Genomic DNA, 22257 nt, shown 5'->3' with positions numbered 1-22257 from the left:
TACCATGTGCAAGAAGTCCAGTGCTGCACTTCGTACATTATAAATCACACAGAAATCTTATGGCACCTTCTCTCACAAAGGAGCAGATCCCTGACTTCAAATTATCATGCTGAGCATTGTTTGCTATGTCAGTCAGCAAATACATCATTTTGCAAATTAAACTGTACAAATCCCCTCTTTTCTGCTTAAGCCTAAGGAATAATAATGTCCCTGGCCATGATATTTTTTAGGATGAATATAACCTATTTATGGAATACCACAGACCAAATAACCAGGTGTTTGGAGCATGATCCTGAATGGCCATTAAGAAGTTAACAGCAGCAGGTATTGCTCCAATGTGCTGTTTGGAGCTAAAATTTCTGAAAATCATCCCTTCATTTGGGACTCAAGATCATTTTTGTATGAGTGACTTAAAATGGTACCACATTTCAGCTCTGTTGCCACTGTTGTGGTTTTGGCCCAGCCCAGTTCCAGGGCAGAATGTTTTTATGTAAAGCCTCTTCCCTGAGGTTTAAATTAAGTTTCTCTGCCTCATGAATAGGTGATGCGTGAACACCTAGATATTGAAAATTCCTATGCCTCAGTGTTGAGCTGTATCTTGTTATGCCATCACAATTTATCTATTTGCTGGAGTGCCATAGTAATTACATCTGGATTTAGCAGTCTAACTTGCCCTCATTATTTCAGATTGCTGTATTTTGCCCTGAAAAGAGTTCAAGCTCACCTGATAGTCCTGCAAGGGGAGAACTCCCAGCTGAACCACGGGGGCACTGCCTCGTTTTGTTGCTGAGGAAGGAGAATGCAAGTCATCACATTCCTGCCCTGGTGAAAGGTAATGCTTTCCCTGCTCAGCAACCTGAGGGAAAGAGGTTTGCATTTCACTGTGTGAGCTAAACATTAGCAGTCTGACCACAGCTGTCACAGTGCAGGGAATAGTTATGGAGAATATCAAGACCTGCTAGTTTTCTGTACGTTTCCCCAGACCAAGGTGTGAATCAGTCACGACTACCCATTCAACAGAGCAGGCTGATCTTTGCCAGGTGTTTAATCTGTAGCACTGGAGTCCTCTTGAACTTAGAATCACTGAGTAGTTCCTTTTGGAAAGGACCTCAGAGAGTCTCATCCAACTTCCTGCTCAGTACAGCATCAGCAGTGAATTCCAATCAGGATGCTCAGAGGGTTTTCCTGTCAGGTCTTGAAAATCTGCAAGGCTCCCCTGCCTTTCTGGGGCTTTGTTCCAATGCTGGGCCATCCTTATGGGAACTGTTTTTTCTTTATGTCAAGTTGAGCCTCCCCTGCTTGAATTTGTGAGCCTTGTCTTCGTACACCTCCATACTGGGCCTGACTTGGTCATCTCACACACATGGCACGTGGTGTGGGATTCTTGGGATTGTCCTGTGCAGTTGGACTTCCAGGAGTTGGACTTCGATGATTCTTGTGGGTCCCTTCCAGCTCAGGACTTTCTATGATTATATGACCTCAACAACCTCCTCTCAGATATTCTTATTGCATACAGAGGTAGGACAGCCAAAATGCAGATGTGCCACTGAGCCTGAGGGCAGCATCTGATCCTACCAATACCAGCTCCAAGTCCTGTGTACTTGTGACTTCCAAGGACCTGAAAGGTTACTCATTTTGTATTTAGGGACTGCCAAAAACAGTCAAGTTGCTGCCCCAAATCTTCTTACTTGAATGAAACTGTGCTGAGGCTCTGGCTCAGGAAAAACATGATTTGGTTTTCTTAAGGCTGAGTTGACATTGGTCTCAAGTGGGGAAGATCAGAGTGATCAGGAGGGAACAGAAATCCTGCCCTGCCCAGCTCTTCCCAAGAAGGGAGTCCCTGTGACTGACCCCTCCATTAACACCACCACACATAGCCCATGGGGAGGACATTCATCCACAGCCCAGTCACTTCCTTTAATCTGTCCATTTGAGAGGTTTGGGAAAAAAATGGCAATTCAAAAAGTCCTGGGCTTTTTCTCCTGAGACTATCACAGACTGCTCTGAAAACAAGTGCAGACACAGAGGATTAATCATGGCAGAATAATTAGAGCCCTATGTCACCTGCTGCCTCTACACCCAAAGGAAGTTGCTTATTAAAAAGTACAGTTTCTGCTCCTTTTCTCAGTGCCACAGAAGATGTTTACAGTGTTGATGTTTTGCACAGGGAAATTTCCACTGGAAATATATAGGTGGGACTGGAACAAAGCATAGTCTGGAAAGGTAAAATGTTTTCCCTCATTGTAGAGAACTCAGGGGTTTTTTCCTTTGTTTCTAGACAGATTTTGCAAATGCCTCTTTCCATGTGTTCTGTGTTCTTTGCATCAGTCCTGTGGTTCAGAACTGACCCAGAGAGTTACCTTAGTCCATGTTCCAGAGCCCTGGAGAGGGGAAGCTAACACTCTTGCCGTACAAGCTTTGGTTTGGCCTCTGGGAAGTGAAGAATAGCGCTAGGGTTTGAGTAGGATAAATACCTCACTAAGAAGTTTTGCATTTATGATCAGTACCCCTGAAAAGCAGTTACCCCTTTTAGATCTTGAGCACTGTTTAATTTTCAGAGCAAGGAAAAGCTCAACAATTACTCCTGAAATAGAGCAGATAAATAGGTGGTTTTGGGTAAGGATCTCTGTCTTGAGGATCAAACACTATATATTTATGTCCAAGCTTTACTTTTTGCCATGCCCAGAGTTTGAACAAAAAGCAGGTAATGCTGTGACAGTGATGGCACATTTTTGGTTCCTCATGCCTGCTGAATTTTGAGAAGCAGAGAGGTGATTGTCAGTGGCACATCTGACACCTGAGCTTTGCCATCAGCCTCCAGCACCAATAATCCATTTCTCATGTTCCACTAGAGTGAATTTTTGACAGCCTTGTACGGTAGAAAGCAATCAAATGTGTACAAAGTAATTTTAAAAATAACAAGCCTTTAAAACTGTGGTCTGAAATATTATTACAGAAGGCTGAACTAATTGTTGTGGAAATGTAGCATATGCCAGCCCCTTAATGCACTGCCTGTGTGCAGCCCAGCTCTTTGGAGCAGCAATGAAGCTGAGAGATTACTGGGTTTAAGCACTTAGTGTCTGTGAAAGTGGTGTGGAATCAGATATTTTCCAGGCTGGGAGTTACACGAGCAGAACATGATGTCTCTGTTCAGGTCTGAAACCCCACGTAGTGCCATGTGGGATGCAGGACATTGGCCTCGTGCCTTGGGGTGTCAGACACCTTGAGGGCTTCCACGTGAGTGCTGGGCTCACATTTGTGACTCTTCCTAGTGGATACCAACTTATTTAAGATATTTATTCCAATTCAGCTGTGTGGCAGTGTCTGTGCATTTGTTGCACAGGAGGGGTTGTTCACAGCAGGAGTTAGAAGGTGATAGAAACAACTGGGGTGCTGCTCCCAAAGCAGAGGTATCTCCAGAGAAAGCTGTGGCCCAGCCTCAATTTTCAACAACTACTTGCCCCACTGAAGTGATTAATGTGATTTGAGGGAGAGGAGATGGTTCAGTTGCATTTCATGTCTGGGGTAAGCTCAGCGTGACCCACATTAACGTCTCGGTAATGGAACTGTGTTCATATGAATCAAACGTTTGATAGCAGAGGGTTTTCATGTCAGAGCTCTGTATCCCTCATGTTTGCTGCTGTTCCCTGCACAGGGCTGATGGATGAGCTGGCAAAGCCAGGCCTTGGCAGTGGGCAGAGCAGACCCCCTGTGACTGCTGGCCTGGATGCCTCTGTCTGCTTCCACGTGGCTCCGTACGCCGAGACCTCGCTGCAGGCCCTGGGTAGGTCAGAGCTGTGGGAAGTGCATTGTCCTGGCTTTTATTGGATCAGAGACTCAGAGAATGGTTTGGGTTGGAAGGGACCTTGGAGACCACCCTGTTCCACCCCCTGCCATGGGCAGGGGCACCTTCTACTAGACCAGGTTGCTCCAAGCCCCGTCCTTGGACACTTCCAGGGATGGGGCAGCCCCATAAGGTATTACAACCTTATTAAAGCATTTTCCTGCATAAAACCATTAGGAATATGCTTTTTGTATATAATAGCTCATTTACTGTTCTGTTGTCCATCAATCATGGTAATGCTCATTTGGCTGCATTCTGCTGCTAGGTAATGAATGAAAGAATCAATAGAAAAGCAAAATGAAAATACTTTTTAAGTTAATTAAAAAGACATACAAAAAGAAATTATTTAAATGTGACATGATAACATCCAATTAAGCCTTAATTAATATATTTAGTTAAAAGATTAATATCCAGTCTATTGATATTTATTGCCATAGTTTCAAGAGAAGTCAAAATATTAAAATGAGATAAATCAGTGGTTATGTGTAAAACCGGAATGTGCTGAAGTGATAAATGCTCTACTTTTTCTGTAGGTGCAGAAAAGGCACTTTTCAATTTCATTTTACTCAGATATTCTTAATTTCAGTTTATACAGTTGAATTCACTTTAGTAACTCATTCATTCAAAGCTGGGAAATTGATAGGATTTGAAACAGCAAGGAAATGGGTTTTCTGCTTTAAAGCTGTGACTCACATGGGTGGGAGAGTCTTAAACTTACTAGTTCTGTGCACTTGAAGGTCCTGGTAACCAGATGTTTATTTCACTAACTACAGGTTTCTTGCATGTTAAGCAGGTTCTAATAGATTTATTTAATTAAATTATTTCAATTTTTGGATGTCAGGACTTTTAGTTGAAATGTGTTACTTTCTAAAACTGAATTCGTACTAAATCATAAGGAAAAATAATCATCAAATGCATGTTATTCACCATTCTCTAGCATTATGAAATGTTAAGAGATAGGAATAACTAAGTAAATAAATGTTTATCAATACAATGTTTTTAATAATTAGGTAGTGAAACAGTATGGAATCAAACGCAGGCTATACATTCCCAACAGGATCGTGGATACAAGCATGGTGTTGCAGCAGCCCCCAAATTAGCTCTCAGCTGTGTGCCCTGTAATCTCCTTGAAAGCAAAATGAAGTATTGATTTCATGTGAAGTCAAACACCAGTTATCAATCCAAAATTGATGCCTTCAATCACTTCGGTGTAGATCTATCAATTCTGCTTAAGGATGTGAATAAGGATATCAAAATTACATGTGAATATATTTGCTTTACACGGCAAAATGTAATTCCAGGGAAGGAGTGGGACTAATTAGTGGGGGTTTGCTGTGATAACACTCCTCATGCAGGAACCTTTTCCTGGCCATGCTGAGCTGCAGCATGAGGAGACAGTGAAACACTGGCCTTTGCTTGGTTGAGAATTAATTCCTTCACAGTAAAAAAGACCTGAGATTTGTTTTTGTGGGGTAACAGTTTTGGTTTTGATCATCTCCCTGGGTAGGAGGAAACCTCAGCGCAGTTCCAGAGCCCCACAACATTCCTCTGGATTTTTTCTGCCACCGAACGTACGCTAATGATCCTGGGATGGAACAAGTTGTGATGCTGACAGTGGTTGGAATGGAGGCCATGAAAAGTGCTGGAGAGCTCCTTCACCAGATCCTGTTTCCTGGGCTTAACAACCAGCCTCGGAGTGCAGGTGATCTCAGCTCTTGGGGAGGGCTGGGGAACTTGGTCAGGGAAGTTTATCCTGGCCAGCTGTTTTTATCACAGCAGGAACATCATGGAAAATGTGGTGAGTGGAAGAAGAACAGGTTTCTTTGTTCACCTGCCTAAAGAGCTGAAGAATTTGTCACAACTTGTTATGGGCAAGGCCACATTTCATATCACAAACAGCTCAGGTGGCCATAATTTTCTTCAGAGATTGTCAAATTAGTTTAAAGATGTGCTTAGAATTATTAAGCTTTTATGTAATTCAGAGCATTACGTCTCTCCCTAAGTGCTGGAAGATCAGGCAACTGTAACTGGGGCACAGCAACAGGAATTTGGAAGTCACAGCCTCTGTTCTGTCCTCTGACATCCTTTGTGAGCAGAACCAAGACACTTCACTGCTTCACGCTTCAATTCCTCATGCACAGGAGGAAAACCAATGCCATCCCCGTGTTACATGCTCACACATGCATGAAGAGGGCTGTCAAGCCCTAGGCAGGATGATGATTTTATATAATTTCATGATGCAGGTTGCACTGAAGTGTAATAATACAGGAAGTGTATGCATGAAGGGCAGAAGTCTGGCCCCGTCTTATACTGTGTCGCATCCTACTCCTAAAACTATGCTGAAATACTACTTGAAATACTACTGAGTAAGTTCTGTGCATGAGACCCCAGCTGACAGAAACTTCCAGCATTCATGGATTGAGTCCCTAAATATTTTGCTACATTGCAGTAAGACTACTTTACAAACACAACATTTAAACTAGAGACAAGTCAGCATTCTGTTGTAGTTTATTACTATAATGAACATTGCTTGAAGTGGAATGTTATGAGAGGTGCTAAAGGATCTATAATTATGGATTATGCTGTGCCAAGCCACACTGTTGTCAGTGTATTCTCAGGGATTCCCTTTCAGCTCTTCTCCATTAGCTGTGCTCTCTAATCTAAATCATGGCATTTGCTCCCTGTGTCTCCCTGTTGATTTCCCAGATAGCCCATTTTTTCTTTTCAATGTAATGTTATTTCCTAGCATTTGAATCTTGTGGGTTTTCCCAGTATGTTCCTATATCTGCATTACAGTCCATTCTGGATGGGTGGTGGTGAAGCAGCTTTGGAACTTGTCTAGTGAAAAAAATCAGTGTGAAGTCAGAACATTTGTCTCCAAAAGCAAACAGAGCTCACATGAAACACTTGATTCTGAACACTTTTCTCTTGACTTGCAGAAGAGCCTGGGTCAGGATTTGAGCTCCTAGGCCTGAAGTGGTTGCCCCACCTCACTCGATGGGAGGCCAGAGAAATAACCCCCTTTGAGGCTGGAGATACTCAGTGGCAGAGGAACCTGGATACACTGATGTCCAACCCCGTCCTCGTGTGCGTGTTCCGGGGGGTCGATGCCTACGAAACTCTTGCAGGTGTCTTGGAGGGATTAACGCAGTGTAGGGAGAAGCTCACCACGAGTGGAAGTCTCCCACAGGCAGTAATGGCCTTGACTCCAGAGGTGACATTCAGACAAGCCATCCTCTTCTTCACAGAGGCTGATTTTGTAACTGGTAAGACATGTTGTTACTATTTATATTATCCTCAGGGATAGGGTGTTTGGGAATTGATTTAACTTGGACAAAGGAATCCAATGCTATGGGTTTTCTCAGGCACAGAAGAACTTAATAGTTTGGGGCTAAATTCTGTACTTGGCTGAATTATGATGAAGGCTATGAAATCAGCAGGAGCCAGCTGAGGGCATCTGCTAGTTGGCTTATTAAATTAATGTGGCTCTGCTTGGCCTGTGCCCTTTCTGAAGATCTCGAGGTCCTCCATAAGTACTGAATAGATATCAGAGCAGTTGGCAGGACCAGTAAATAACACCATGCATTTTACATTTCTGTAGTAGAGAAACTGAAGAACAGGGCCAAGACCTCTTCCACCTAAAGAGGACACCTGACTGTGGTGCCAAACTTGTTGGGGCCTGATGCCTCAGCCTTGCCCTGTACTCAGGGAGATGAAGGTGTGACTGATCTGCAGGAGCTGAAGAAAACAGATTCCTTGAGAATTTCTTTTTATCCTGGATAAAAATGAGCAGAGGAATGGAGACCTTTGTTGTCAGAAGCTTCTCAGGCTTCAGTGATACATGCCAGCATTGATCTTTCAGCACAGTAGACTTGCTCCTGTACCAGGAGATGTATAGCCATGCCTCTTAAAACTAAATCACCATGCAGACTGTGGGGTTATTGGTATTGGATGTTTTGGAGCAGCAGACTACAAGCTCCTGCTCTTTTCTTTTAATGTGAAATATTTTGCCATGTCACCTCCATTTTTGGGCTGCCTGACTCCTCAAGCCCAGAGATAAACAGCTCTGAGCCTGCCAACTTTTGAAGGTGTCCCTGCCCATGGCAGGGGGTTGGAACAAGATGGGCTTTAAGGTCCTTTCCAACCCAAACTATTCTGTGATTCTGTGATTAGTCAGAAGCAGAGAGAAATCAAGATTGTGGTAACACCATGTATCAACTGCAGAGCAGTGACACAGTTCCATAAGTGCATTCGTGCTTTGAATTTATGGCTCTTCCTTTAGCTTTCCTTGGGGAAGAAAGGTCCTTTGTTGTCAACACAAACTTAGACACTTGTGACAAACACTCTCTGCCTGTGTAGTGTGGAGTAACAAATTGGCTGTGGGGAATAGAAAGAAGAAAATGTGATTTGTCTGGGAAAAGATCCTTAGCTTAGTCTCATAGAAAGTTGGATTTGTTAGTGATCTGTGGGAGTTCTATGTGAGATTGGTGAGCAAGAAGAGGAGGCCTCCAGAAATGGAGGCATCAGACATCCCAAATTAGTGTATAAACCAGTAAGAATTCATGCACTGCAGCCCTTGACTAAAGCCATCTTGAGATGAAAAGGCAGGATAAGAGGGAAGCAGAGCTGTGAGCTCAGTTTATTGAGGGAGGTTGTAATGACAGTGCCAGCCTTTCCCACCAAAGCCATTGTCAGGAACAAAGGAGCACAGCTCAGGCATGACCTCCACACCCTGCACTATCTCTTTTATAGGATCATTACATTTTTCCTCTTGTTTTTATTGTTGTGGGAGGAATGGAGAGGCCTTTGTGCTAGAGAACAGCTCTTTAATATTTTTGTAGCAGGTCAAATGTCTGCCTTTTCCCCTGCTAAATAAACTTACCTTTGTCACTCCTTACCCCCAGACAGTGAAGGTTTCCCATCTGTCAATCCATAAAAATACATCTCCTTCCTTTTACAGATGCAGAACACCGCCCTGCCATGAAATACCTGCCACCACCTGGCAGGAGGACCAGGGCTGAAGGTAAGACCAGAAATATGTACCAGTTGCCTTTTGGATATGAACAAGTTAGCTTATGCTCTTAAATAGACTGAAGGAAACCAGAACTGTCCTCTGTCAGAGCCATTAAAAGGGGATTAGTAAACCTTTGGGTAGACATCCTAATCCCAGGAAATTAGGGCCAGATGGGTCCACTTGGTGCTGGGAGAAGATGGACTGCCAGATCACCTTTCTCCTATGCAGTTCTGAGAGTGACCTGTCTAGGGTTGCTGTGGAAATTAGGCTGGAAGAGTAATTAATGCCTGCTTTTTAGCAGCCCTTTTTCAGATGTTGATCTCAAAAAAAGATGATTTGCATTATGTTTTAGAGAGGTGAAATGTCTTGATCACCATTGCCCAAGTGAGTGACAAATCAGAGCAGAATGGGCATTCCCTGTCATGTACATCACAGTGCCACCCAGGTCACCATGGAATTCACAGATCCTTTCAAATAACCCCAATCCTAAAGAAAAAAATTGGTACTGTGAGGATGGGAGCTAAAAAGTTACGAGGCAAGGACCTGGGAGCTGATTCCACCTATTTATGCTCTTACTATTCCAGCAAAATAAACAACAACCATGTGGAAAGAGAAAGAGGTCTTATTAGAAGAAAAACACTTTGGCTAGATACCTTCCAGAAACATTGTCCTGGGAAGTAGAAATACATGGATTTTGGACAGTAATAAATACCCCAAAAATGATAATTTTGTTTTGATGAACAGATTGTAGTTTTCTGTTGTCACACTGGCTAAACTTGCCAGCCATTGGCAAAGGAAGTCTTTTATCTTTAATCTGATGCAGGATTCTCCTCATTGTGCCCTAGATCTAGATAATTTCTCACTTCACATGAAGTGCCTTAATTTTCCTCACCTCTCCAGGTCACTGCAGGTTTTACATTAGACTGAAGGAAACATTTTTCTCTAGGCTTTTGTCCTCAGTTCTGACTCACCAGATCCTTTCGCCCTGCTCTGCTCTCATGAAGAACCACTGGAGCAGTCATTCCTGGCTGTTTGGGGAGTGTCAGTGAGGTTCTATCAGCAGAGCTGGGCTCAGTACTCAGAATCCACAGCACTTCTTGGCTTCCAAGGGCACAGGAGAGGATATCAAACAGAACACCTGAACTTCTGGGATTTACACTGGACACAAGGTTTCTAACTTGACTGTGGAGTACTGTGAGCACAAAGAACCACTGTTAGCCACTCCCTGAAATCACAGAAAAGGTACCCAAGAACCCACAGGACTTGTACTTGCAGTCTTATTCAGCATGTGCCCTTGGGCTCAGTGAAGAAGGGTGGAAATGTGACACTTACCAGAGTGTCCCAGTACATCTGAAATCAAGCCATGCATGCCCCAGTATAACACTTTTGTCTGCATTATGTAGAAATGATGGCAACATCCTCCAGTTACTCTGCAGGAACGCACAGACCACTCACTCCAGTCTCTCTGCTTCTCTTTTTCAGTGGGTGAGAGCTGGAGAGGCCGTGCAGAGTCCCTGTTTGCCTACCTGCACACAGGTGAGAGAAGAGCAAATGGAAAAATGTCATTTGATAAGGACTTGGTGGAACTAACTCATCTGGATGTACCAGCCCAAAATAAGCAACAGGATTATACCAACATTTTCCTGAGGCTGGAATAAAGGCAATGATAACCTCCCTTTCCTAAGCATGCCAGGAAATCTGTTATCTGCTTCTCTTGAGTTTACACTTATTTGAAGTCACCCACCTGTCTGAAGTGTTGGATATAAATAGCATATAAGATAAACAGTATTTTTGATATGAAATGAAAACCTATGTAATAATTTTTTGGGGGGAAAAAATCACTGGCTCTGAAGATTGGATCTAAAAAATATTAATATTAATATTAAAAAGTAGAAAAACGTAGTGAAGACCAGGGAACTGGGATGGCCACTGAACAGCCAAACTGGAGGTAGAAATCAGGCAGGTTTTAGGTTGCCAAACAGGTACCTCTGGTAATTCCAGATCAGCAGAAATTGTTGCAGTAGTTAGTGGTGTTTTGTCTAACTCTTGTCCCTTATAATCACTGAGGAGAGGAAGCCAGCCCTCAGTGACAAGGTGTCCCACCTCTTTTCAACACTTGTCTTTGACCAAACCAAGCTGGCAAAGTGACGTGAGACAAATCCCTCCCGAAGCACCTGAAGTCCATAAATATGCAGCAGGTTGTGATTCACATAAGCACAAGAATGTGAATATTTGCCCAAAAAACATAGCAGATGGTGAGTAAAAACATCTGGAGGCCAATGAGCACTTCCAGAACATCGAGATGGCCAAGGTGGATCCGAGCAGCTCAGCAGATCCAAGCAGCTTCCTGCACTTGCAGGCTGTTGCTATGGCATTTAAATCTTTCTGTTCAAGATGGATGTGAAGAAAAGAGCACATCTTTAATAGGAGGACTCCCTGCACAACAAAGGTTAGGTTTCCATCTCAAGTGGGAAGGCAGGAATCTTCCTTTATATTTCCCTGCAATGAATGTTGTTTCTTGCCACCTGAAAATAACATTCAATCACAGGTAGCCTTGTTGATGCTTTGTTGCATTGACATCTGTATAATGAGTAGTGGGGTGTACAGGAAACATAAAATGACATATTTTGTACACAGATAATCTTGGATCAGTTTTACCACCTGTCACTTCCTTTGTGCTGATTGACATGGTTAAGCACCAGCAGTTCCTGGGGCCTCACAAACTGGTTCTGACCCAACAGTTGCCAATAAGTTTTCAAGAGATGTTATTAGGATAAAATACTAACTATACTCCTAGTTGTAAGTACTTTAGCAAAACTAAAAGCTCGAAAATGCTGTCATTAAAACTGTAATTTATGTATTTTCTGCCTTTACATCCATTTTCTACCATCGGACAGAAAAGTTATCTTGGTCTGGTTTGTTTTCTGCTTCTCATAGTGCTGCAGCTCTGCTGGGAGAGCTTTTCCAGAAGCAGAAAGTTTTTGCTGAAATGTCAATTTTGGTAAACACAATTCTATTTATAATGGGTTTATGACATTAATAGGGACCTGTCAGGCTTGTTAGTGCCTCTCTGAAACAGAGCTCTAACCGAGATACAGAACACAGGGATAAGAATTTAATAGCTGCCTTAAGGATTACATCACATAATCTCTACAGTTCACATGAAAAATGTAAAAGGGAATATTTTATCCCTCTTAAAACATTAATGTATAATAGAAAGGTTTGAGTCTTATCCTACAGACCTGCCACATAAACTTTTTGGACTTGGAGCAGATTTCCTGGGGGGAAAAAAATCTCGAAGCCTTAACTGTTTTAGATGTATTTTTAAACTAAAAATCCAACAAAAGAATAAGTAAGTAAATAAATAAATAAATAAATAAATAAATAAATAAATAATCCTTGATGCATGAGGGGTTTTATGGACCTGTTTTGTTCAGATTTTTATGAACTTCATGCCAGCTTTTCCATAAACTTCATCTCCAGAGGTCCATCCAGGCTAGTAAACAACTCCTGCTGTGTGTTTGTTCCAGGAGCCCAGGTCCTCTGCACAGTGCTGCTCATCAAACCCGGGGTCTGGAGCCAGAATCTTGCAAGGATCCTCAGAAACTTAGACCTGGAAAAATTCACCCTGGTCGGAATGAAACACGTAGACCTGGAACCAGCCATTGCTCGGGGACTCCTTCCTTCTGAAGGGAAACAGGTTGGTTCAGAATCTGGTAGATCCGTGGTTCTGCTGAGCTTTAGAGTGGGGAAATATGTCAAGTGGTGAATAATCCATTCCTGGAAAAGGCAACAGTTCCCACCCAGGATTTCAGAGGTGTTTTGGAATTGAGCTGTACAGAACAATCAGATCTGCACCTTATCAGCACAAAGAGAGCTGACATGCTCAGGGTTCCTTTTATCACATGCCATAAAGAAGCAGACCTGGTTTCTCCCAGATGAAACTGGAGGATATGGGGAATACAGACCTCCCAGGAATCTGTACAGGGCTGACTCTTTACAGGAATCTGTACAGGGCTGCCAAACAGGTGTCTTCTCCTCCTTCCCCAGGGTCATTCCAGGTAGGGCACATACCTGCACGTGTGCCTGGTTTTATTCCATGTGTTTAAACCTGGGAAACACTCATTGCATTGTCAGGGAATATGGATCTCTGGAGTGCTGTTACCTTAGATTACATCAGAGACACAGCTCCTGAGTTCCAGGAGCCTGTGAACAGCTCTGTAAAAACGGCCTGCAAAGAGAGAAAATTGTCATTGCTAAGGTCTAAAAGACAATAAAAAGGCTTCTTGAGTTTTGGGGCATTATGGGTGTTAATTACCTAAAAATAGATACGTTTCTGCTCTTTTTAGTATTAGAAATTATTTTTGTCCTCAACCTGACATATCCTCAGTGTTCAGATATTATGAAGCCTGGAAGCTGAACACTGGGCATTTGAGAGGAGTTAGATTATTATTTTTTTAAAAATTTCCTTGAGGGAAAAAGAAAATCTGTGTTATTTGATTGCTTTCATGAAGACATGTAACCAATTAACTTTAGAGAAAACAAACCTTTGTAATTGATACTGTTGTTGGGTTAAGTTGGGAAAGTTTATAGCATTGTCTCCAAGAAATTCTTGATAGAGGCTTCCAGAAGAAAACAAGAACGTGCCAGGGCAGCACTATGGAACAATTAATACCTTCTGTGTGATAGCAGTGAGCACAAGCATCTGAGTTTTAAATATTTATACTGGTTAGAGGGTTATAGTTGCTGTTGCAGTGGATGGGGATGTGCTTCCCAATATGTTTTTTAATACAAAAACAAATACAAAATGCTAAATACAAAATGCTTTTTTGATCATCTGAAACAGAAAATGTCTTAAAAGTCCAAATATCCTCAGGAAATAATGCATTTACTTGTGGAGTAAATGTGAGGAGAGGTTGTTTCATGAAAAATATCTTGGGTTTGGAGTTCTCCAACACACCAGAGCAGCTGTTGAGCATTGATTTCATTTTCTTGAAGAGCTGGTAACTAATGAGTGTAAAAATTACAGATTATTGGGGTTTTGTTCATGGGGGAAAAGAGCAGGTTTTGAAAGGGAAAGCAGAGAAACAGTGTGCCTTTGGCAAGGGAGAACTGACAGTAGGAAATGCTTTCTGCTGTCCAGGGGCTCCTTCTCGTTCTTAGAACAAGTCAGAAAGTCTTTCACTGGTGAGGGCTGGGAAAGGCTGAGCTCCCAGGATAAGTAGGAAGATTTTCAGAAAGCCTCAGCAGGCTCCAGGGCCTGGGTTATTTGGAAAATCCAGCTGGTAAGTAGCACAATGGCAGCTGTGGGAGCAGGGATGGTTTTCCAGCTGAATTTCCTACCCAGCGTTTGGATGGGAGCAATATCAGTGTTGTTCTGCTCCTCAGTTTACAGCACAACAGGATACAACAGGATACAATGCTGGCTTTAAAATGAGGCTCTTCATGTGGGTGGAAATTGCTGAATTTAGCATGTCACAGAGTCCCAGAATAGCTGAGGTTGGAAGGGATATCTAGGGATAATCCAACCCTCCTGCTCAGCAGGGTCATCTGGAGCAGGTGACACAGGGAGGTTTGGAATGTCTCCAGAGAGGGAGACTCCACACCCTCCCTGGGCAGCTGTTCCAGTGCTCTGCCACCTGCCATGGAAAGAAGTTCTTCCTTATGTTGAGGTGGAACTGCTTGTGTTTTATTTATGGCCATTGCTCCTTGTCTTGTCTCTGGCACCACCGAGAAGAGTCTGGCACCATCCTCTGACACCCCTTGGAGATACTTATATGTATGGATGAGACCAATTATGATGAGATGTCCTGTTGAAGAAGATGGAGCCAGTGTTTCTGCCCCTTCTAGAAATTTTCTCCACGACTTTTATTGCCTCACCTGGAGCCTCATCCAAAATCCACCTCTAGAAAACTCCCAAGTGCTCTGTGATGTGCCAGTTTGTTGTGTGTACATAGTTTTTGTGAGCAAATTTGGGTTTTATTCACTGAAGCCAGACTACCTCACATCTCCTTTTTCTTTCTAATGTATTATTTACATGCACTTGACAAATATCCTCAGCAGCCTGATCTCAGCTACGTGATTGCTTTTTCAACTTAAATACTAACACTGAGCTCCGGAGCAGAGTGTGGCCTTTGGCATGTGATAAATAATGGATTGCTCCGTTCTTCCACGAGGTTATTGAGTCACAGGAGCCACAACAATGTGTTTTATCTGAAGTTTAAGAACGCTTATAAAAAACAAAAGTCAGGTAAATAGAGCTGACATTGTCTTCCCAGTTTTTTGGCACGACCTGCTGGTGTTCAGACAGTGAGAAGCGCCTGCTCCCAGGAGGAATTCTGCCCTTGGAGGCTGGATCTCCTTTCAGTGCTTATCCAGCAGATCCAGCCCTGTGGAGATTGGCAGTTCTAGCCTGATTTTTACAGTGGGACCTGATCCTGCTTTGGGGGATTACCTGATCTGATTGCCTGCACTAGCAGGTCACTGGACTCAATACTCAATGATTCTCTCCAACCCTATCTTGTGATTCCAGCAGTGAAGGCAGAAGGATAATTTTGCTGTTTGTTAATCCCGTTATCCTCCCGAGTCAGTGCACAGCTGGAACTTCCTCTCAACAAAATTGCTCACTGAATTCAAGGCAGCTGCACATGTGCAACCTCTCCACAGCTGCTCAGGGATCCACAAGGACACAGCTTGGAGACAGCATGATGGAAATAAAGGAGGATGGAGAAAAAAAGGATGGGAATAAAGGCAGCACTGGGCTGGTGGCATCTGGAGTGGATTGAGGAGCTATCTCAGAAGGAAAGGGTCGCCTGGACTCACTAACAATTAGAAACAACATTGTCTTTAACTCCAAGTGCCTGGATTTGCTGGGGAAGAGCTGAAAGACAGGAAACAGAGAGAAGAGTTTTGTTATGCAGATCTAAAATCACTGTTAAGGAGCTCTGGAGCAACATAATTTCGTTTATTCTGGTCTAACAGAAACTGAATGTTTTCTTTGCAGTTGTTCCTGACATGGATGAATGCTGAAATGTCACATCAGTCTTTTTGAAAGTTTTCATGAAAATCATCACTGTTTTTCATCCTCCAAAGAAAAAACCTGTAGAAAAGTGAATTATACACATTTCTTTTTAACTAACAAAATTTTCAAGCATGAAGGGATTGTTTTGTATTATGCAGAGCTGAATGAATGTCACAGTTTTGCAGCACACTATGCCATGCTGAAATTCTTTATCCTCATCCAAACAGAGCTCTTGTCACTGGAGATACGACCCTTTGCCCATGGGCAGGAGGACTGACAAACACCACATACAATCCCTTACATAACTCAGCAATTTAAGAACAGGAGGGCTTTCTCATGGATCATTTTGCCTTTGCAAATAGAGAGGAGAATATGAGGCTTGAGCTCATGGTTTTCAATTTATAACCTAATTCTCAGAGATTCAGTTTAGGAGGAAGGCGAGTGTGAGAAGATTTGGGTCAAAGTCAGTGAATGGTTTCACGTGATGGAGGAGCAAAAGAGGCCTTGAAGTGTTTTATCTCCATATTTTTAAATGAAATGGTAGGATTTGCTTTTAGAAATGTTTTATCTAGAGAATTGCTGTCCTCTGGTGCTTTTAGAAGATTAAAAAATAGAGGAATTAAAACCTCTGTGAATGATGTGATTCAGCTGAATCAAATTCCCCTTCTGTTTTTATTTCCTCCAAAATTAGAAAAAAAGTAAATAACCATGAGTTGGTTCAGGCAGGGAGCTGGAAATGCCCTTGTTTGTAACGTGTGGAGAAGATCCAGTGCTGGCTGTCACACCGTGGGGTGCAGGGAAGCAGCTCCTGCCACTTTACTCAGATGAAGAGGCAGGAGGAGGGAGGCTGCAGCTGCTTTGGGCACCCTGATCTTGTGTTCAGCCCAGACATCTGCAACAAGCCTGGTTTTCCAAGGTTTTCCTTGATTAAAGCCGTCAGCAAGGCCATGAGCTCTCTGCTGCCCATGGCAAGTGCCCCAGGCACTCACTGCCTTTCCATCATTATGTCTGTCTCCAGCACTCAAAGCAGATTCCTCTCACCAGTACAGTGGTTGCTAGTTGGCATTTCCACTTATCCTTAGGCAAAATAAGATTCCCAGGGTGTTGTGACCAGCACAGCTACAAGAGGAACAGCTTTGCTCAGGAGTGGTCACGGGCTGAACTGACCATGCTTGGAAAAGAAGCAAAAGTAGAGAAATTTGCTATGAAGCAAAGAAATTTTGGATGCAAGAAAAAGCACTGTAAAATCACAGCATCAGTGGCAGAGCCAGGAGGGCAAATGGTTTTCTTGCAGGCCCTCTTCTGACCCTCCTACTTTTAATCTCTGTGGTCCTGGTCCTAGTGTCTGGAATTCTACCATCTTCCAGGAGAAGCTTGGCTCTGGCAGCAGGATATGTGTGGGTGGTGGGGATGGTGGGGGTGTCTTGCCTTTCATGAACACAAAAAGAAAGGGTCTGCTATTTGTAATCCATCATTTTATATTGGCTGAACAATTAAATGTGGCTTTTTATCCCAGGGCAATTGTGACCCTGGTGATACTGCCCATGTCCGTGCTCCCACCTGATCCATGTGAGTTCCTTCACACCAAAGGAATTAGATCTTCTGTAACCTGGTGGATCTGGCAAGTCCTGCTTGTCTGTGGTGTATATTTTGAAACTCTGCCTTCAGAGACCACTAGCATGTGTCTTAAAGAGGACACAAAGCAAGGAGCAGTGGCAGATCTGCTTACTTCCAACTTTTCCTAGCCAAAGGAAAGCTGAGATATACCCAGTGCTTTCCAACACTGTTCCTTATAACTGTCCCATCTCTGTTCTTTCTTTTCAGGATCCTGCTGCTTTAGAAGCTCACTGTACCTACCTCACCTCAGGCACTGCTCTTGTGCTGTGTCTGCAGAGGCCAAATGCTGTGAAGAAGCTGGTGGATCTCCTGGGGCCAGAGGATCCTAAACTAGCCCAAGCAGTAGATCCCTGCCTCTGGAGGGCTCAGTATGGCACCAGCACAGTCCACAATGGATTTTATGGTAGGTTTTTGTAAAAGAAAAGGCCAAAGACTCAGATATGCAAATGGCAAATAAAAAATGTACTGTTCCCTCCTGCATTGTCACTACAGATCCAGCCTTGGCAGGCAGTGAAGACCATTATTCCCTAGAAAGCTTTCACTGTTTTCTTGGTGGCTGAGTTGAGTGTGTCTCCAACTATAAAATAATCTCCTAGAGGATATATTTCAGAAAGGTTTCTTCCCAGAACAGCCCTAGATCTGTGTTCCATCATAACAGATTTCCTTTGATCTCTTTCCTGCTTGGTCATTTTGTACTTTTGGCTTGGTTATTTTGTAATTACCCCCAAGAACCCATCTGTCTTCTCTGCTTGTGTGTGTCCTCCTGATGTCTCCATAACCCATTGGCCCACTCCCACCAGATTTCACAGAGGAATTAAAGACTCCAAGATACCGAGTTTCTGTAACATCTCAAAACATTAAGGACCAATACAGAGGTGATTAAGAATTTCTCTGAGTGAGGAAAGCAGGTAAACTCAGCTGTTTTCCATTGGGAGAGGCTCTTTCCAGCTGGCACATGAGCAGAGCACACAGTCAGCACCCTCACAGTGCTGAACCATCACAGCTCATCTGCCAGCAGGGAAGGACTGGGATGTTGCACTGTGTGTGTGTGTGTGAAGGATGAGAAAATGGGAATCACCCCTGGAGAGAGTGGCTTGTAGAGAACAAAGGGTACGGCCACAAGGAGAGAAGGATGTTATTCCAAAAATTATAAGGGTTAAATCACTGCCCATGAGTAGTGTTTTGTCTCAGTGTGGACCTGATTGTGCTCTATGTAGTTAAACAAATATAAAAATAATAAAGCAATAATTTCTTTAAACCCAGGTGAGGTGGTAGGCACTGTATGCCTTCAAGTCCCAGAACTTTCCTTGGATTATTTGGCTCTTTCTATTGTATTCTGTGCTGTGAAATCACTCACTCTTTTCATCCATATCAACTGGTCTGTTGAAAACTGGTAGGTAATGAAGTACCACTATGTACAGCTTGGGGAAGAGAACCAAACCCTTGATCCAGAACCTTCTTTTATGAGATTGGAATCTTGAGGACCAAGACTGAGCCAAGAGAGCTCTCTCACCATGATCCCATAGGATCTCATTTGTGAGAGGGACTGAAGAGCAGGATGTACCTACACAAAAAGTGTGGTCAGGGCTCTTTAGCCAATACTTTTACATTATTGGCCCCTGCTTCTTTTGGCCTTAAGGTTAATGGATTGTGTATCCAGGTTGCCTTGAGACTGAGAACTCCTCAGTCATGACTAAGAATGGGTGCTATATACCCAAAACTTCAGACACCTGCTACAGTTGGAGCATGCCCAGCATAACTCAGTGAAAGATGACTTTATATTGACTAGGGAGGCTGAGTCTCACCCTATTAGGTTGGGAGTCACAGGTAGCTCACTGTTTTTGAGAAGCCCTCGGATGTTCTGCTTTGGGATTCCCTTCAGATCCCTGGGCTGGGATTTGAAGTTGCCTTTGAAGTCTGGGCTGAGCACGGAGCTGAGCTGGCCACCACCTGCTCTCAGACCAGACTATGTGCATTGTGTACAAAGCCATCCTGGCACACATTCCAGGAAAATGGATGTAGCTGTAGCTAACTGATGAGTCTGACCCAGCTGCTCTGCCAAGGAGCTGTCTGTCCATAAGGAAGGGAGTGTTCCTAAACCCTTGTACCTCCAAGAGCTTGTCCTTCAATACAGGTGGAACATTTACCTACAGGTTAAGCAGGAAGAGCTTTCCATGAGTAATGTGGGGGACTGTAAGACCATCTTCCTTTCCTAGGAGGGAATACTAAGCTTTCTCAGTTTTGCTCCAGCTGAGGAAGAACTTTAGTTAATGCCTGAAGCAGAGCAAACTCTCACTGTTTCCTCCCAAAGTGACTGGGGGAAATTCAATTAATATGAAGACTGGGTTCCAGGGAGACCATTGAACCAGGTAGTGCAGTAATACAGCTTTAATAGTCTGAGGCTCAGCTGCAGAGTTAAACCTGCCTTACTTTCATCTCTTCTGGAGCCTGGAAAGTCACTGTACATTGCTTTTCCTTGCATCCAAGGAGCTCTTAGGTGTATGCACCTTACACTGGATTATACCTTGAGCAAAGCAAGAGTTTTACTGTTGCTCACTTTGGGAGCATTTGTGTCCTCTAATGGCATCAGTGATTTAGACATGGCAGGTACATAAAGGATCCAGCACAGCTCAAACTCAGGAGACTTATACAACCTTAGGATTGTAAAGTGCTGTGTTAAGGGCTCTAGCCATACAAAACTGGAATTATGGAGGTCTCAGATGGGATTCTTTCTTGGGTAGCCTCAAAGGTGGGAATATTTCAGAGGATATTTGTGTATTTGTATCCCAGGAGTATGGATCTGTGCCAGCACATTGACAAACTATGTGGACTCCAGTTATACAGAAATAGCTTTTCCCTCTAATATTTTCCACCCACGAATCTCAACACATCCTGAGTAGTGCTTTATAACACTGATGCTTTATAGGGAAATATTCAGCTGCTAAGCCTGGAGAGACCTCTCAAGTCACTGAGATCAGTTAATTCCCTCAGACAACCCCATCACACACTCCCTTTCACAAGCATCCACCCCACTTGTCTGGTTGTCTGCAGCTTCTCTGCTCTGATAGCTAAAAATCTTCTTATATTTTCAAACTTAAATATAGTCACATACAGTTTGTGCCCATTTGTTCTTCTGCCATTATCTGGACTTTATTTTAAGTAGTTCTTTTTATGCCTCTGACCTTTTCTACCCTAGAGTGTTTATCAGAAATCAAATTGCTTCTCAGCTTTGGGTCATGTTGGGTCAAACAAGCCAAGGTCTTTTAGCTTTAACTCTTCAGATGATTCTCCATTCCTTCCACCATCCTCATGTCGTTTCTCTGTACCTGTTCTAGTCTCAATTCCCATTTTTTTTCCCCCGGGTGAACAGAAAATACTCTGCCATTAGCAATGCCTCATGCTAATTCTGATTTCTGTGGTCAGTTAGAGCCCCCCAGCCTATTTAGGACCTGCATTATTGTTACTAAGTATATTTATTTTACTAACTAGTAGCTCTTTTCCTTCAGTAAGATCAGCCTGATGTGATCCAGAAGCAAAGGAACAACAATGGGATTTAGAGCTGGTATTGAAGGGCTTCACAGGCTCCTTAACACGATTCCCTTGACTATACTCTTAGGAAACAGGAGTCTTGTTTACATGAAGAAGCTGCTGAGTGATAATAGGACAGAATCAAAATACCAAGGAGGCAATGAAACTATTCTAAATATAATGGTTTTAAACGTTTGCTATTACTGTACAGAACAGCTGGCCTTTAAAGCAATTACTTCAGTAAGTTGCACATCATCAATCTCTCCAAAAGATGAGTGTGAGTCTAGAGAAAATGTTTAATTCAAAGCCTGAGAGAATCTGCTCATTTTATTTATCTCTCAGGCTCCAAATCCTATCAAATGGCTGTCCGGGATATGAAGCTGTTTTTCCCAGAAGGGCTGTGCTGTGCCAAGTGTCAGACACTGGAGGAAGAAGAGGTAGGATCTGCCCTTTCCTGGGGTTTATCCTGCTGTGTCAGAGCAGTGGCTTTGGCCTTGCTGTCCCATGACTTCTTTCCTATTATGTTTTAGATAATGCTGCTTTTGATGTGTTTTACCAGCTGCTGAGTTTTCCTTCTCCTGTGGATGTTCCTACCACACTGTGCTCCCTCTGTATTGACCCAGAGAGCTGATGGAGAAGAGCTGGTTCAGATCTGTTTGTTCAGAACCCTGGGCTGGAAATTCAGGAGGGCTCAGGGTTTCAGGAGCAAAGCTCCCACGTGGTCAACATTGCTTTGGAAGGGGGATATTTGCTTTCAGCAGGGATGGCAGCATTATCCCTGACTGCTAAGCACAGATGACCCAGGGGCTGATTTTTTGCCAGCTTTGTGTCGTTCAGGAGTGGAGCTGAGGTGGGATGGCTGATGATGGAATAATGATTTGGTTATGCTCAATGGAGCGATGGAAATGTTTGAGCCTTGCTGTGGCTCACAGGTGACCCAGCTGAGTTAGTCCAAGGAGATTAGCTCTGGAGCTGGATGCTGCTGGCCACAGCTGTAATAGGCTTCACTAATGTGGCTGCTGTCCCTGTGCAGCTCAGCCCAGGGCATTGTGGCTCTGCTGAACACTTGGATGTGCCAGTTCATTCAGAGACAGGAAGGAGCTGCTACACCCCAGCTTTACTTATCCACTGGATAAAGCTGCCAGCCTCACAGATTTTGAGTTTCTGGCCTGGAAAATCTGGGAGCAGAGACCTTAGAAAGATGTCTGGATACAGGACTTTCAAAAGGATGAC

The 22257-nt window shown here is 43.3% G+C and overlaps 1 protein-coding gene across 8 annotated transcripts in view; it reads left to right on the top strand.

The window, feature by feature from the left end:
- Window positions 1–22257, top strand: part of C16H16orf71 (chromosome 16 C16orf71 homolog) — a 93066-nt gene that overhangs the window by 58402 nt on the left and 12407 nt on the right. For all 8 annotated transcript variants that reach the window (XM_032704144.1, XM_032704150.1, XM_032704148.1 and 5 more), the window contains 9 exons: window positions 688–832; window positions 3656–3784; window positions 5352–5546; window positions 6784–7110; window positions 8805–8867; window positions 10341–10394; window positions 12389–12558; window positions 17704–17899; window positions 21367–21461. In XM_032704144.1, coding sequence (XP_032560035.1) covers window positions 688–832; window positions 3656–3784; window positions 5352–5546; window positions 6784–7110; window positions 8805–8867; window positions 10341–10394; window positions 12389–12558; window positions 17704–17899; window positions 21367–21461 — 1374 coding nt within the window. The remainder of the gene's footprint in view (window positions 1–687; window positions 833–3655; window positions 3785–5351; window positions 5547–6783; window positions 7111–8804; window positions 8868–10340; window positions 10395–12388; window positions 12559–17703; window positions 17900–21366; window positions 21462–22257) is intronic.

Source organism: Chiroxiphia lanceolata, chromosome 16 (genome assembly GCF_009829145.1).
Source record: "Chiroxiphia lanceolata isolate bChiLan1 chromosome 16, bChiLan1.pri, whole genome shotgun sequence".
Taxonomy (NCBI): Eukaryota; Metazoa; Chordata; class Aves; order Passeriformes; family Pipridae; genus Chiroxiphia; species Chiroxiphia lanceolata.
This window is presented reverse-complemented; position numbering and strand designations above follow the sequence as displayed.